The sequence below is a fragment of the Diadema setosum genome, chromosome 14, assembly GCF_964275005.1.
Source record: "Diadema setosum chromosome 14, eeDiaSeto1, whole genome shotgun sequence".
In the NCBI taxonomy this organism is placed as follows: domain Eukaryota; kingdom Metazoa; phylum Echinodermata; class Echinoidea; order Diadematoida; family Diadematidae; genus Diadema; species Diadema setosum.
In genome coordinates this window covers 37440384-37455475 of record NC_092698.1, presented here as the reverse complement: position 1 = coordinate 37455475, position 15092 = coordinate 37440384, and the positions used below count along the sequence as shown (strand labels likewise).

At 38.6% G+C, this 15092-nt stretch overlaps 1 protein-coding gene and 3 non-coding genes across 4 annotated transcripts; all 4 read left to right on the top strand.

Moving 5' to 3' along the window:
- Positions 1–690: 690 nt before the first annotated feature.
- Positions 691–14170, top strand: LOC140238066 (large ribosomal subunit protein uL4A-like). Its single transcript, XM_072317990.1, has 8 exons — positions 691–772; positions 4361–4538; positions 5389–5634; positions 7097–7221; positions 7480–7609; positions 10880–11036; positions 12832–13078; positions 13938–14170. The coding sequence occupies exons 1-8, from the start codon at positions 770–772 to the stop codon at positions 14001–14003; spliced, it is 1152 nt and encodes a 383-aa protein (XP_072174091.1). The 5' UTR covers positions 691–769; the 3' UTR covers positions 14004–14170.
- On the top strand, positions 5112–5182 carry LOC140238388 (small nucleolar RNA SNORD18). Its single transcript, XR_011901898.1, has one exon. It is a non-coding gene; the product is annotated as a small nucleolar RNA SNORD18 (small nucleolar RNA).
- LOC140238389 (small nucleolar RNA SNORD18) lies at positions 6596–6666 on the top strand. Its single transcript, XR_011901899.1, has one exon. It is a non-coding gene; the product is annotated as a small nucleolar RNA SNORD18 (small nucleolar RNA).
- Positions 13406–13476, top strand: LOC140238390 (small nucleolar RNA SNORD18). Its single transcript, XR_011901900.1, has one exon. It is a non-coding gene; the product is annotated as a small nucleolar RNA SNORD18 (small nucleolar RNA).
- Positions 14171–15092: the final 922 nt, after the last annotated feature.

Below are 15092 nucleotides of genomic sequence, written 5' to 3'. Positions count from 1 at the left end.
GATTCGAATAAGCGAGTTGATGATGTCAAGTTGTATATTATTGTATACAGTTGAAATATGAGATTTTTGTTATTTCTTTATGAAATGAATAAGAAATTATGAGCATGACATCACCGAATTAGGGTTTTCCGAAAAGTTTTGAAATCCTAGAATGTCATAACTTCCTTATTTCTTAGCCGATTATTTGATTATTGATTGTATTGTTTATTTTTGCAGTGTTCTGAAGGGATTTTTTTCCTTTTTCTTAGGAAATTGATAAAAAATGGCATGGATTTCTTCTTTAATAGATACTTGTTTAGAGCCTACATTTACTGCGGGTTCTGTTGACCACCGTCCTGTCCATTGCTATATACTGACGATACACGCAGCGGACATTCGTTATCACTAAACCTATTCGTGTACAGGGGACTTGTGTCGGTGGACAGCGAATTATGAACTATCATACCCAATCGTGCTGGGAAGACTGTTTCCCTTTACCGCCTAAAATATATTCGTTTACTTTTTCAAGAAAATAGTTCGATAGATATTCCAGTCAATTTTATCATTCAAGAGGAAAATTGTTATTCAAATCAAAAAATTAGATTAGATATTTATTAGTATTTTTTTTATCTGACTCTAGAATACAAGTTTAAGGCTTAAAAAGAAAAATAACGTAATATAGTTCCAGCCCATTCCGACTTATCACTGAATCTCGTTTCAGACGATCTTTTCGCCTGTGGCAGCTCGCGTGATAATTTCGTGCAGAGACTGCCGGCTAAAAACAGTCAATATGGTAAGAAAACTTCATACAAATAAGTAGAACGTTACATTAAAAGTTGAACAGAAGACATCATTCTTAAAAGCATATTAATTAAGTGCGTTGTGAGAGGCAAAGTTCCTTAAATCAGTGATTGAATATATATCTTTGCTTCATTCATTTTCGCCACGAAGACATTACATTCATAGGCTATGCAATCATGGTGTGCGTGCATGGTGTGCATGCACGCACACACGGCAATACAAGGACAGTGCGACGCCGAAGGGCTGATTACATACAGCGTAGGTATAGGTAAGAAGCTGCACGTGCTCGTAAAACATAGTGTCGGTGTCCTACACTCGCTTACGCACGCGAGTGTAGGACCTACGGAATGTAGTCTTGAAATAATTATAACAAACCGTATTTATATAGCGCATACCGGTATCACAAAAAAAAAAAAGATTAATGTCTCTATGCACATTGAACATGTTGAAGGAACTATCTCATCTGACTAACGTTATACTACTACTTGTACAAGCGTGACAAGGGTGTTCCAATACTTAATAACGTTAGAAATTGGCAATATAACCAGATAACAGGTTAGACATGAGAGAGAGAAAACTAACGTTAGCGCCAAGTACCCTAGCGGTGATAGGGGCCTAAAGACGAAAAGTGACAGAACAAACATTGTAAAATTTACATTGTAGATCTAACGGGGCTCCTAACGTCAATTACCGTATTTAGTCGCCACTTGTGTGTAATAATCTATGCACTTCCTGGTTGGCGAACTAACGATAGGCACTGAATTAGTTCGCCGCCCATAGGGCCATAGCCTGCCACATTAGCGTGTGTGATATACACACACACTTCAATGTAGGATGCATTGTCTGTCACCGCGTTTGAAAACCTGTATTAATCTGCCACCTGAAATCCATTCTAAATCAAAAACATCCTTGCATTTAAAATGGTATTATCACCTGTTAGGTACCTACATATGGTAAAATATATTTTGATTATAATTATTTGTGTTTTTACGGAGGTAGAAGGTGAATTATGAATGCATTTTGAGAGTGATGAAAATCTGTCGCCCAAGCTGAGCTGATCTCCGATCACGGCATGCGATACATGCGATGTGAATGTCTGGCGACTTAACGGCAGTGGCGACTTAATGGTAATTGATGTTAGACTTCTAATGTTACAGTGTTAAGCCCAGTTCACTGACCCGTTAAAAAGATGTGTTTTCAACAAATGCTAGGAATCATCTACTGTGTCAGTTTGCTTGAGTGGGTTATTTGTTCCATAACTCTGCTGCTGCTAGTTGAAAATATCTTGCACCGTAAAAGTTAAAACTGTTGATATTGTGGGGGTTTACAACAGATAGTTTGGCCATTTGGACTGAGAGTAAAGATTTCTTGACATAACGAAGTGTGACATGTGGCATATTATAGAGAAGGGTCTAGAGTCGGGGCACCAGTTTGCTGCAGGGGTCCAGTTTGCGGCACCCCGAGGAATATCTAACCATATCTTCAAAAGTAGATGGGTGTTTTTTTTTTTTCTAAATTGTTTTATTTGAAGAGCAACTGAAGAGCTTTCTTTTGATACCAGAAACATAAAATAACTCGGATGATGGCCTTCATAATTCTAATTTAAGCCATCTGTGTCCCGCTGTTTTTAAAAAAGTATGACTTCCTTAACAAAACGTTAAGATTTTGTTCTGTAGCTAGGCAACCACCATCATCCCTTGTTTGTATCTTTATACAAAATCTTACTATGAAAAGAGGCCTGGCATGGTAAGGATTCCTCGTGTAACTGTGTTAGATATTCTAAAATTCATTTCCTTTGTCAGTTTTGAGGATTGCAACAGTGACCAAAATGAAGCCTTTGGTACCTCTTCCAATAAAAAAAAAAAAAAGAAATATATATATATATTATATATATATATATTTAATTTTTGTTGCCCGTTTTACCAGAATACTACTAAATACCCTTGAAAAGGCCTTAACCTGCCGCAAACTGGGTCGGCTACTCTAGGCCTACATGGATGCGAAACTGGTCTCCAGAGTTCCTATTCCGGCAATCGAGAGGTTTAGGGACGCGAGGCCACACAGTAACACACACATCATTATTACAGACTAACTGGCCATTGAGATCTGTAGCCTGTACGCTGTACGTTAGGCAGACACTAAGAATAGTGTTCTGGATGCCAGCTTATCCTGGATCTGACTCTCAGTGGCTGGCTAATTTAACTTTCAGATTAAGTCTAATGCACATACACACATTCGTTTACAGCCTCCGCTAGGGAGTAGTGAGCAAGTAGTGATATTGGGCACATTGGTGGTACTCACGTGATTTCTGCATGCGTTTTGCAATATGTATGGTAGAGATGTCTATTAGCCAAAATGGACGCACTGACTGTTCAGTGTGATAAGCTGACCCACCAAAAGTATGGCCATTACCGGGTAAGTGCAAACATTTTCGCGGTAGATGTCTTCATTAATTTTCATGAATTGCTTGCTACTTCTGGCTAGTGCGAATTCTGAAACCCGCAAAAATTGGGGCAGCATGAATTCAAGAACCCACGGGGCACAGAAACAAAGTATGTTTTAGAGCCGCTCAGTGCAAAAAAAAAAAATCAATCACATGAAAATATCGACTTTTAGAGTATTTCAGAACTTAGATGCTAACTGGTGGTCATAGTTTGTTCGCAGTGGCATAGTTTAGAGAGGCTAAAACATGGAACCATACATTTCTGTAACCTGAGATATCTGTAAGTATCTTTCCAGGTCGTGATTGTGCATGGCCTCTAGTAAAACCTGCCCTGGATTACCAACTTGAAGGAGTTTCCTAAATACTTCAGAGCAAATAGGGAATAGGATAGTATCATGGATGAACATGGCATAGTTTACTGGCAAGACATATTCTACATGTTGAGCTCTGTTCAGAGATTTCATCGGGTTGTGAACACATGTTCATCCTTCATTTGAAATCCAGGAAAGACCTTCATTGTTTGTAATTTCTTGCAAGGACTATTAACATAATGTGCAGTTCCAACAATAAATTATGGTACCTGTCTTCACATTAAGTTATGTTTTACCAGTACTTGTAGTAGTGGAACAACTTAATGTGATACAGTGGGTGCCCTGGCATTTCTTATATATGTTCTATTATGATAAAGTGAGCACATTAAAGGGATGGTACAATATTGGTGGAGATGAGAATTGGGCTTTTAACTTTTTGCGAGATACCAAGAAAACACTTATAGTACAGAGCATACCATTCTAAGAGGAATTCAAAGTTTATTTGACAAAAATCGGGTTTGGAATGACTGAAGCATCCAAAAACAAAGTAAAACAAAGCAATTGTGATAAAGTGTGGGTCCCACACTTTATTAGAATCACTCTTTTTTGGATATATATCTCGGCCATTTCAAAACCAATTTTCATCAAATAAACATTGAATTCATCATAGAATTACATGCTCTTTCATATTTCATGAGTGGTTTCTCATTATCTCACCAAAAAATGTATGAAACCTGAAATTAGGTCTCAACCAAAACTGTACCATCCCTTTAAGCTTGTTGTTTGGTGAACTAATGATCATTTATCTTTTCTCTTTATATTCTAGGCTGTTGCAGCAGCAAGACCACTTGTCACAGTGTTCAGTGAGAAAAATGAGGTCAGTGGAACCAATGTCACCCTCCCAGCTGTGTTCAGGGCCCCCATCAGGCCAGACATAGTCAACTATGCCCACACCAACATGAGGAAGAACAGCCGCCAGCCGTATGCTGTGAAGAAGATCGCTGGTATGTACCTGTGGATGAGTGGAGCTTGTCCAATTCACTTTGTACTTACAGTTAGATTAGGGAGCTGCAGTCAGCCAAACATTCAGTGCATTTGGTTTTTGTTAATCATCATAATTTTCTCATTAAAGAAAGTTGTGAGTAAACTGTATGATGGGTGTTGGACAAAAATTTGTTATATATTCTTTGGAACCCTGGCTTTTGCGCATTTAAGCAACTGATGTAAACTATTGTGTACTTTACTATCCATGCCACATGAATGAGGATTTGAATAAGAATCAAATAGTCACAGTATATGACTCAGTAGAACCAACTCAACTGCTGTATCTTTCATAAAGTTTGTCAGTTTTTATTCTGTAAGTTAATTTTTATTTAGAACTTATGGGTATTATGACCATCTAGTCTGTGTGAGAAGTTGGACTGTTTAGTTTGTTTGTTTGTTTGTTTGTTTGTTTTTTGATACGGCAAGTTGTTTTCATTAGAACAGAATAACAAAAAATGTGTGACCAGTATACAGTATTATTATTATTTTTTTTTTAATTTATTTACTTACTAGCAACTTTATTTTGTAATGCAGTGCTGTGATGATACTCCACTTCATGGTCCGTGTTTCTGAATGACCTTGATTTTAGTGAAGTACTGATTTGTGCATTCTACAGAGTTGCCCTGTTTTTGTGCTAGAAATGCTTACAGGATGTATTTGCACATGAATTCTGTGTGTGAATTATGTCTGTCTTTTATTTTTAATGATAAATCTCACTTGCTTTTCAGATATGCTCTCAATAGAAGGAAAAAAGTCAAGTGTTTACTTGTTTGTTGTGTAACAAAAGGAAATTTATGTAATGGATTTCAGGTCACCAAACCAGTGCTGAGTCCTGGGGTACTGGCCGCGCTGTGGCCCGTATCCCCCGAGTCAGGGGTGGTGGTACCCACCGCTCCGGCCAGGGAGCCTTCGGCAACATGTGCCGAGGTGGACGGATGTTTGCCCCCACCAAGGTCTGGCGCCGCTGGCACTGCCGCACCAACATCCAGCAGAAACGCTTTGCCCTCTGCTCCGCCCTCGCTGCCTCGGCAGTCCCAGCCCTCGTCATGTCCAAAGGTATATATTCACAAGTTTTTCCAAACTTGTTAGGGGATTCTTATGTGATTTGATAGACTGGAATACTTATAGGATGTAAATGTGATTACTTCTTAAACCTTTGCAGGAAGTTTGTCAAACCACTGCCTGATATTTGGCAGAATAGAATGACAGATACGGTTCAACACCTGGTCAAAGTTTAAAATGTTACAATGTATGCTATAATAGTTATTACCTGATGTACCTTATAATAACTGTCACATTTGGAACATGTTTAACGAGTGTCTAAACAGTACATTACTAATGATGGAATGCCAGTGAGTGTCAAGGGTCAGGATGAGAGTATCGTCTATTTCATTGCAAGTAGGAGATTATGTTCTCGAAGAAGAAATCTATTGATAGCCAATATGGTTTGTATGTAGATACCTCGGTCAAGTGCAGTGGGATATTGTGATATGTTTGGACATGTTTGATTCATGAAATCGTCGCATTCCCGCTAGGCACCAACAGCATAACATACCTCGCAAGTTACGATTAACAAGACATGTATGTTACTCTATTTGCGCCAGTGTTTAGAAAAACTTAAACGCATTTTATACAATCTGATTCTGTTCATTGTCACGAATCACAAATATGGTCCTGCCGAGTAGACCTTCTTTTCAAGAACATAGTGTTCAACTATTATGCGAAGAGATTTTTGGAAGAAAAATTAAGAATTAACGCATTTCAACCCCTATTTTTTCCCGTCTTTTGTATGTATCAATTCACAAATAATTTTCCTTTATTGTCTCAATAATAATGATCCATAATTGCGTAATAACAACGCAAAGGATATTCTTAAGTTTGATTGATGGGTATATGACGTCCTGCTTATATTTTTCTTTGTTTTTTATGCGTACGGTTATAACGAGGTACACGAGGTAATATTGCCGGTCCCACGGACCTCGTCATAACGGGGTTTCACTGTACTCCTTAGTGTGCCAAGAGAGGATGATACATTCACTTCAGGTCCGTGTTTCTGATGAACCATGATAACACTGAAGTTCTGATCTGCGCACACAATGTTGTCTCAAAATTCTACTTGTTGGTGAAATCAGCTGTGTGTCGTGCTCTTCGTGATTATGAATTATGATATTTCCTTTATCAACACTGAGAACACGCAGAACATCAAAATTTATCTCATTGTAACAAATACAAATGAGGAATTTTATCACAAATGCAGAATTTGTTATTGGTTTAGATCAACCAAAACATATTCCTGTGTTCTGGTCACTTGCTAGAGAAATATGAAATCAAAATACTAAGAATACTCATTGATTAAATGTGAGTCATACAAGAAATGTCAGAGAGGGTAATGTAGCGAAGGGAAGTTTTGAGTACGCAAATGTTCATTTGATTTGTTTCTTGCCCGGACAGTGTTATTTGTAAGTGCCATATAATGTTATATTTAGTCGTACCTCAACCTCAATCTGTGTGACTACAGGACACATGATCATGGGAACCCCGGAAGTACCCCTTGTGGTCAGCGACAAGGTCCAAGACTTCAAGAAGACCAAGGAAGCAGTGTACTTCCTCAAGCGCTTCAAAGCATGGGAAGACATCAAGAAGGTGGGTGGTTGATTTTGCAGTCATGAGTCAAGTATGAAGGTGGGATTTAGTCCCCAGCAATGCTGTGAGTTATTGGCATGCATTGGCATGCCTGATGTCTAATTACACATCTGTGAAAAATTGATGTGATTTACTTGAATGATTATGTGTAAGCAAAGCAAGACTTTGTTACATATTTGTATGTTATAATTCTGACATGTGATGAGCCATTTGTATTGCATGCAAGTGTTCAGCCTTTTTCTTATGATTTTTCCTCAGGTCTACAAGTCGCGGCGCATGCGTGCAGGCAAGGGAAAGATGAGGAACAGGAGATACGTGCGCCGTCTGGGTCCCCTCGTCATCTACGATCAAGACAACGGCATCACAAGGGCCTTCAGAAACATCCCAGGTTAGTACACACAGTGACTGGGTCATTCTTCTCCCAGGAGGGAAACCCCCCCCCAAAAAAAAAAAAAAAAAAAAAAAAGCGGCAGTGACAGAGATCATACAGTGCACTCTTGTTATAACAAACAGGGTTTTAACGAAATTTCGGTTTCAACGAAGTAGAAATTCAGGCAGTGACATTATCTGTTCTATGTTTTGTTTTGTTTTTTGTTTGGTTATAACAAAACTTTGATATAATGAAAGAAAACAGCCAGTCCCAAGTACCTTGTTATAATGGGAGTCCACTGTAGAATGCCAGAGCTTGACAAAATGGTTAGACGACTTGCTGTGTAGATGCAGAACACCACAAGAAGAATCCATGGTGCTATGAGTTGCAAATACTCTTACACGATTCTGCATTTTTAAGTAGTCGAGTTGATACAAAACTATTTTGAACCTGAACAGTCAGTGTTACTTGTTGCCTTCACATACAACTATAATTCCTTGAGGGATGGGGGATGTCGTAGCTCACTCTACCTATTTCCAAAACTGGGGACTTGTTAGGTTTGATATGTCGTATGTATAGAGTACCTTCTGTCCTGTTTGGTTTTGTTGTATTGTAGATCATATCAAAATAGATAAGACCTGCTGGGCCCTGATTATGCAGGAGGCTCCCTGTAAAGTTAAACTTTGCTCAATTCCTGACTAAAGAATATGAAACTTCACTGATCTAGAAATTTTTATGTAGCTACTGAGATGAAAGCTCTTTGGAATCTCCCTGGATTTTGAATTATGAATGTCTGCGATCCTGCAACATTAACACACCAAGATAGAAATTGATTCATTACCTCAAGTTTCAAGTTTCAAGTTTATTTATTCATTTGTCTTTCTTCCAACAATAGGCAATATAACAATAACATAACAATAACATTTACACTTTCTTTCAAGAATATATAGGAACAACAACAACTAATACTAAAATTTTTGCAAATACATAAGTATATGATTACATACCAGAAATGATAAAGAAAGGGTAACAAATATTTTGAGAAAGGCAAACGAGGAGACCTTAGTGAAGCATAGCTTGTGAGACAAGATCCCTCAGGAATAAAAGATGGAGAAAAAAAATACATTGTGTATATATATATATATATATATGTATACGTAGTGGGAAAAAAAAATAACAAAAGGTACACAATTCCAAACGGAAACAGGGAATAGACAAGGGAGGCTATGTGTAATGGGGTGAAGGGAGATTATGGACATAAAACAAGGGTAGGAATGAAGGGAGGGGGTGGAAAGGAAGGATAAAAAAGGGTTATGTGAGACGATAAAATACAAAAAACACACACACTTATAACAAAAACAAAAACACAAAACACAAAACAAAACAAAACAAAACATAAAACAAAACATGACAAGAAGACAACTGGGTTTCAATAATATTATACATTGATACTTTCTTTCTTTTCTTTAACCCTAACTAGGCCGGGGGGGGGGGGGGGGGGGGGGGGGCCTCCGAGGCCCCCCCCTCGACGTTTCGCGCGATGTATCGCTATCGCGAGAAGCTATCGCCGCGACGTTTCATGACTTTTTTCTTTCGAGTCTCCCGCATCTTTTGACACCAAATTTGCGATGCCCGGGTGCGCGGTTCCGAAGTTGCACATAAATATGCACGTGCATGTCAGACCAAAAATTGCTCAAAAACGTGAATTTGTGTACAATTTCAATACAAACTGTGTTTATAGGCAAACTTCATAAAAGCATGATTATTTTGGGGTTTTATCGATTAAAATCAATTAAAAATGCATTTTCTTGTTCGGAACAATGTCATGGACAAATTTCATCGAAAAAACAATGGAAAACATAAAGTCGAAAAAACAAAGAAATACATAAGAAATTCAAAAAACAATAAAATACTTAGGAAATTGTTTCTGATTGCGCAATTTTTTTCTCTTACATTTGCTAAGGACACTAAAAAGAATATTTACACAAAAAATGTGCCTGTTTTGAGCTTTATTTAGTGATTTATACCAAATAGTCTGATTTCATGCATCATTATGCATAAATTAGCATAATTTAGTGTAAATGATAATTTTTGAAAAAATTAACTTCATGGTACTTTAGATTACATCATAGGCAATGCGTGTGCCAATTTTCGTCGCGATCACGCGGTCGACGGCCGAGATCCGGAGGGGGGGCCTGGGAGCCCCCCCCCCCCGGCTCTATCATCTACCTGAATAGCCCGGCCTAGTTAGGGTTAAAGGGGAAGTCTGACATAAAAGTATATGCATCTGTAATATAACATACAGGACTTACTTTCAGTTATTGACATTAACATTGTTAACATTGTTTTAACGACATCACGAATCAACACAATAAGTATTTAAAAGATGAGACTTAAGCCTACGCTTGAAGGCTGATTTACTTGAAGTATGTTTAATGCTTGCATCAAGCGAATTCCAAAACCTGGGTCCAGTATGTACTAGCGTTTTAAGAGTAAATTGTGTCCTTGCACGGGTTAAGTGCAAACCTGAAGCCTGCCTTGTGTTATATCTATGAACATCACTATTTTTCTTAAAACGCTGTGCTAGTGCCAGTGGGAGTTCACCTGCATTAAGATCATACATTAGAGACCCTAACTGCATTACATAGATATCTTCCACTTTCAGACTTTTATGTTGATGAAAGAGAGCATTAGTGTGACTACGAAAATGTACATTACAAATTATTCTTATAACTCTCTTCTGGATCAAAAATAGCTTTTCATTTTGCGATTTTGAAGAATTACCCCACCAAGGGAGGAGGTTATGTTTTCATTACTGTTGGTTTGTAGGCTCGTCCGCGTGCAAAATAACTCCAAAAGTTGGGAACGGATTTGGATGAAACTTACAGGAAAGGTTGATGATGACACAAGGAACAGATGATAAAATTTTTGTAGTGATACTTGAATTTTTATTGATTTTATGAAGGATTTTCAACATTTTGGCAGGTGTGGTCAATGAACTAGAGAGTTCAAGCTGCGTATTTTTGAGGTCTTCATTTGCCCACTAGAGGTGTGCTCTTGTTTCTGGTCCAGGGCGAGGCACACTGCACAGTTTGCATTGATGACATAACAAAAGTTTCTATATTGGGAAATCGGGCAATTTTCTGCTTGTATTTGTATGATAGACATCACTGATCTCTATGGATGAACAAGATCAGTGGTGGAAAGTAGCTGCTTGGCGGAGGTCTGCGCTCTCAGAGTGCTTCTCTAGTTTATGTTAGCGTTACCTCTTGTCTTCTTGGCTCCCAGGTGTCACCCTCCTCAACGTGTCCAGACTGAACCTTCTGAGGCTTGCTCCCGGAGGCCACGTCGGCAGGTTCTGCATCTGGACCGAGTCTGCCTTCCGCAAGCTGGACGGTCTCTACGGCACATGGAAGAAGCCTTCTACTGAGAAGACAAACTACAAGTAAGACATCCATTGTCAGATGTGGACAGACACATTGAATGGTTTTATTGCAGCGTATTTTACAATCACAACATCTGCATGAAGCAAGATCATTGTGTCTGCTACTGAACCACATGCAGTGCATGGGGCATTAGAATATTTTGTTGTCCCCGCCGAACGAGTTCGAGCAGGGGACTATGAAACGGGCTCCGTACGTGTGTGTGTCCGTGTGTCCGTCCGTCCGTCCGTCCGTCCGTCCGTCCGTGTGTCCGTGTGTGCGTCCGTGTGTGATCAAAATCTTCAATTTGCTACTTCTCTGTCATTTATGAGCCAATTTTGATTCTGTTTGCTTTATATGATAGCACTACATGGGAGCTTTGAAACTTCTACACAGAATTTCAGTCGTGACCTTTGACCTTGACCTTTGACCTATATTGTACATTTTGCTACAAAATGCTACTCCTTCGCCATTTCTAACCCGATTTCGATTCCGTTTGCTTTATGTGATGGCACTAGGTGAGGGCTTCAAAACTTCTACACAGAATTTTGACCTTTGACTTCTTTGACCTTTGACCTTGATTTTTTGACCTATATTGTACATTTTGCTACAAAATGCTACTCCTTCGCCATTTCTAACCCGATTTCGATTCCGTTTGCTTTATGTGATGGCACTAGGTGAGGGCTTCAAAACTTCTACACAGAATTTTGACCTTTGACTTCTTTGACCTTTGACCTTGATTTTTGACCTATATTGTACATTTTGCTACGAAATGCTACTCCTTCGCCATTTTTAACCCGATTTCAATTCCGTTTGCTTTATATGATGGCACTAGTTGAGGGCTTCAAAACTTCTACACAGAATTTTGACCTTTGACTTCTTTGACCTTTGACCTTGATTTTTGACCTATATTGTGCATTTTGCTACAGAATGCTACTCCTTCGCCATTTCTAACCCGATTTCGATTCCGTTTGCTTTATGTGATAGCACTAGGTGAGGGCTTCAAAACTTCTACACAGAATTTTGACCTTTGTCTTCTTTGACCTTTGACCTTGATTTTTGACCTATATTGTACATTGGCTACAAAATGCTACTCCTTCGCCATTTCTAACCCAATTTCGATTCCATTTGCTTTATGTGATGGCACTAGGTGAGGGCTTCAAAACTTCTACACAGAATTTTGACCTTTGACTTCTTTGACCTTTGACCTTGATTTTTTACCTGTATTGCACATTTTGTTACAAAATGCTACTTCCGGCGGGGACATATGTTACGCACCGCGTAATTTCTACTTTTCCTTGTTTTCTTATACGATAACCTAGTAGTACTAGATGTACATGTTGGAGTCTTGCGGGATCTGTAAAAAGCTTAGCATGATTCACTCAAACTTCACCCAAGATGGATTATTTTCAAGGTGGTACTGAACTTTCTGCAAACTGATTTAAGATTTTATTCTGCCAGCCCTGGTGAACGCTTTACAGACATCCCTCTCTTCAGTGAACTAGTTTGAGTGTTATTCATAAAAAATATGTCACTGAAACTTACGATAATTCTGTTTAAAGCTTGGGAGCATTAGCCAAGTTTATGCATTTATTAGAATTGATAAATGTAAACACTAGTTTAAATGCTACATTCAGTCATGCAGTCGTGAAATATGCATTGGAGGTAAAGATATTTAAAGGAGTGTATTTATGAAATGTTTCAAAATAAAACTAGGTTTAGCATTTCCACAAGAAATTGATTATTCATACTTGTATTTAAGGATCAGGTCTGCTGCTAGTTGATGATAAAAGAACAAAGCGACTCTTTTCTCCCTAGCCTCCCCATGCCAAAGATGACCAACACTGACCTGCGTCGCTTGCTGAGGTCTCAGGAGATCCGTCGCCAGCTCAGACCGGTCAACACGACGGCCAACAAACGCAAGGTTCTCAAGAAGAACCCACTCAAGAATGCTCGCGTCATGTTCAAGCTCAACCCCTATGCCAAGACCTCCAAGCGCAACGCCAAGCTGGCTGAAGAGCGTGCCAAGGCAAAGCGCCAGGAAGTTGTCGACCAGAAGAGGGAGGTAGGTGGTGGTTTGATGAAACATCCCGCGACAGTTATACTTGATACATGTTCAGTCGTCATAAACATGAAAGATAGAGTGATCATTTGGTAACATATAACATGGCTTTTGTTTGTTTTTGTTTGTGGTTTTTGTTTTTTTTTTTTTTACCGTTTTGTCGTTTTTCATATTTCCTTGCTTCATTCAGATAATTTGAAATGGACAGGAAGAGATACACCAGATTTTTCAGTTTGCACTGCTGTTAATTATGTGCCATGATATGACATATGTAGTGCACTGTGCCATCCGATTTCTCCAGTTCATATGAATCTGAATTACCAGCATGCCTAGAGATGAAGATGTATCCACTTCAGGTCCGTGTTATTGACTAACAATGATAACACTGAAGTTCTGATCTTGGCATGTTATTTGTTAATATTACTGTGGTCTGCACAAGTTAGTGGGAGTTAAAAGCTCAGATGGAACACATTAACCTGTGTGACATTATGCTGCTTCTCAGTGAAAGGTTTGACTTACAGAAAGAATATTTTGCATTGCTGATTAAGATGAGATGACTGCACTTTTGTGGTGCCTGACTTATATCATCTTTAATCTCTTTGATTCCATTCTCAAGCTCTTTTATTCTATTGTAAGGGTTATAATATTGTACTCTATCTCCTGTTCATTGGCCCTGAATATTCCTTTGCAGTGCATTTTAGTTTGTTTTTGTTTTGATCTGTTTGGTATCAGGAGAGCCATTGAGCGCACACTTTGTTTACTGTTTACTGTTCACTTTGTAACAACATTTATGCTATTGTCATATTGTCTCTAAGCTATGTCTCGTGTAATTTCCCTTCATTCCTTCTTGTTGATGCTGCAGGCCCCCAAGAAGGCAGCCAAGGGAAAAGGGAAGGACAAGGCCGCAAAGGGCAAGGGAAAGAAGTAACTTAGCAACCCAGCCGTGACACACCAAACCATGACCCCGTGTAATCCCCACTGTGCACTGTGTCAGATATGGCCTTGATGCCAGATCAAACCTCACTGCTATCACATGAGGTGAACATTTTCTGAGAGAACATCCAATAAATTTGCAAGGCTTACAAAGGCAAACAATTGGGCATTGTGTGGTATTTCCTGAAGTGGTGTAAATGTGTGGAAGGAGTGTCATGTTTGTTCGAAGCAAGAATTATAATGGTAATTTGTGTTGCTTTGTATGAAAACGGCAAAATCAAGAGAAGTGAATTAAATGAATTTTTTTGGAAAAAAAAAATCGAGACACTTCTATAAAGTTATAAATTGTAAAAGTTAAAAGAGAGACAAGTTGGCACTTGACGTAGATGTTGAGCAGCTCTCCATTTGTTCCACACAAAAATGTTCACTAATGTTAATTTTTCTCACATTGGGCACAAGACAGAACTTATCCGCTGAGGAAGACATGCAAAAAGATATGGCTAATTATGTACCAAGAAAAGGTTTGCAAAAAAGTTGTCATACTGTCCAAACATTTACAGTTCATAACTTTTTTTGTGTCTGATTTTTTTCCCAAATTTTCAGATATACTTTTCTAATTTTTCTGTTCTCATACAAACAACATCAGGATAGTATTTCCCTATAGGATTTTTAAAGATCTTGCTTCAGTGGACTTTAACATTGAGCTTTTTCTCAAAGGCATTGCCTTCGATGTGTTAATGTTGTAACTTAAAGCAAACATGAGGCTTATACTGTATTGCATTGCCATTGGATCCAGGTGTAGATCATACTACAAGTTTTATAGGGGCACATCTTCTGAGAGTGTTGGTTCTATGAAGCAGTGACTTAGCATAGTCTGCACAATGGAACATACATGTATCTTTGACCTTTACTTTATTATTACATTTACAATATCAAAATTGGTGATCTGACAGAAGGGGGAAATTCTACAATTAAAGGGTTAAAGAATGGTAAACAAAATGACAAAGAGATAAATTACTACACTGTTAATACATGTCTCCCATTTCAGCAAAGTCGTGATACACCCAAAGCAAAAGCTGGTAGT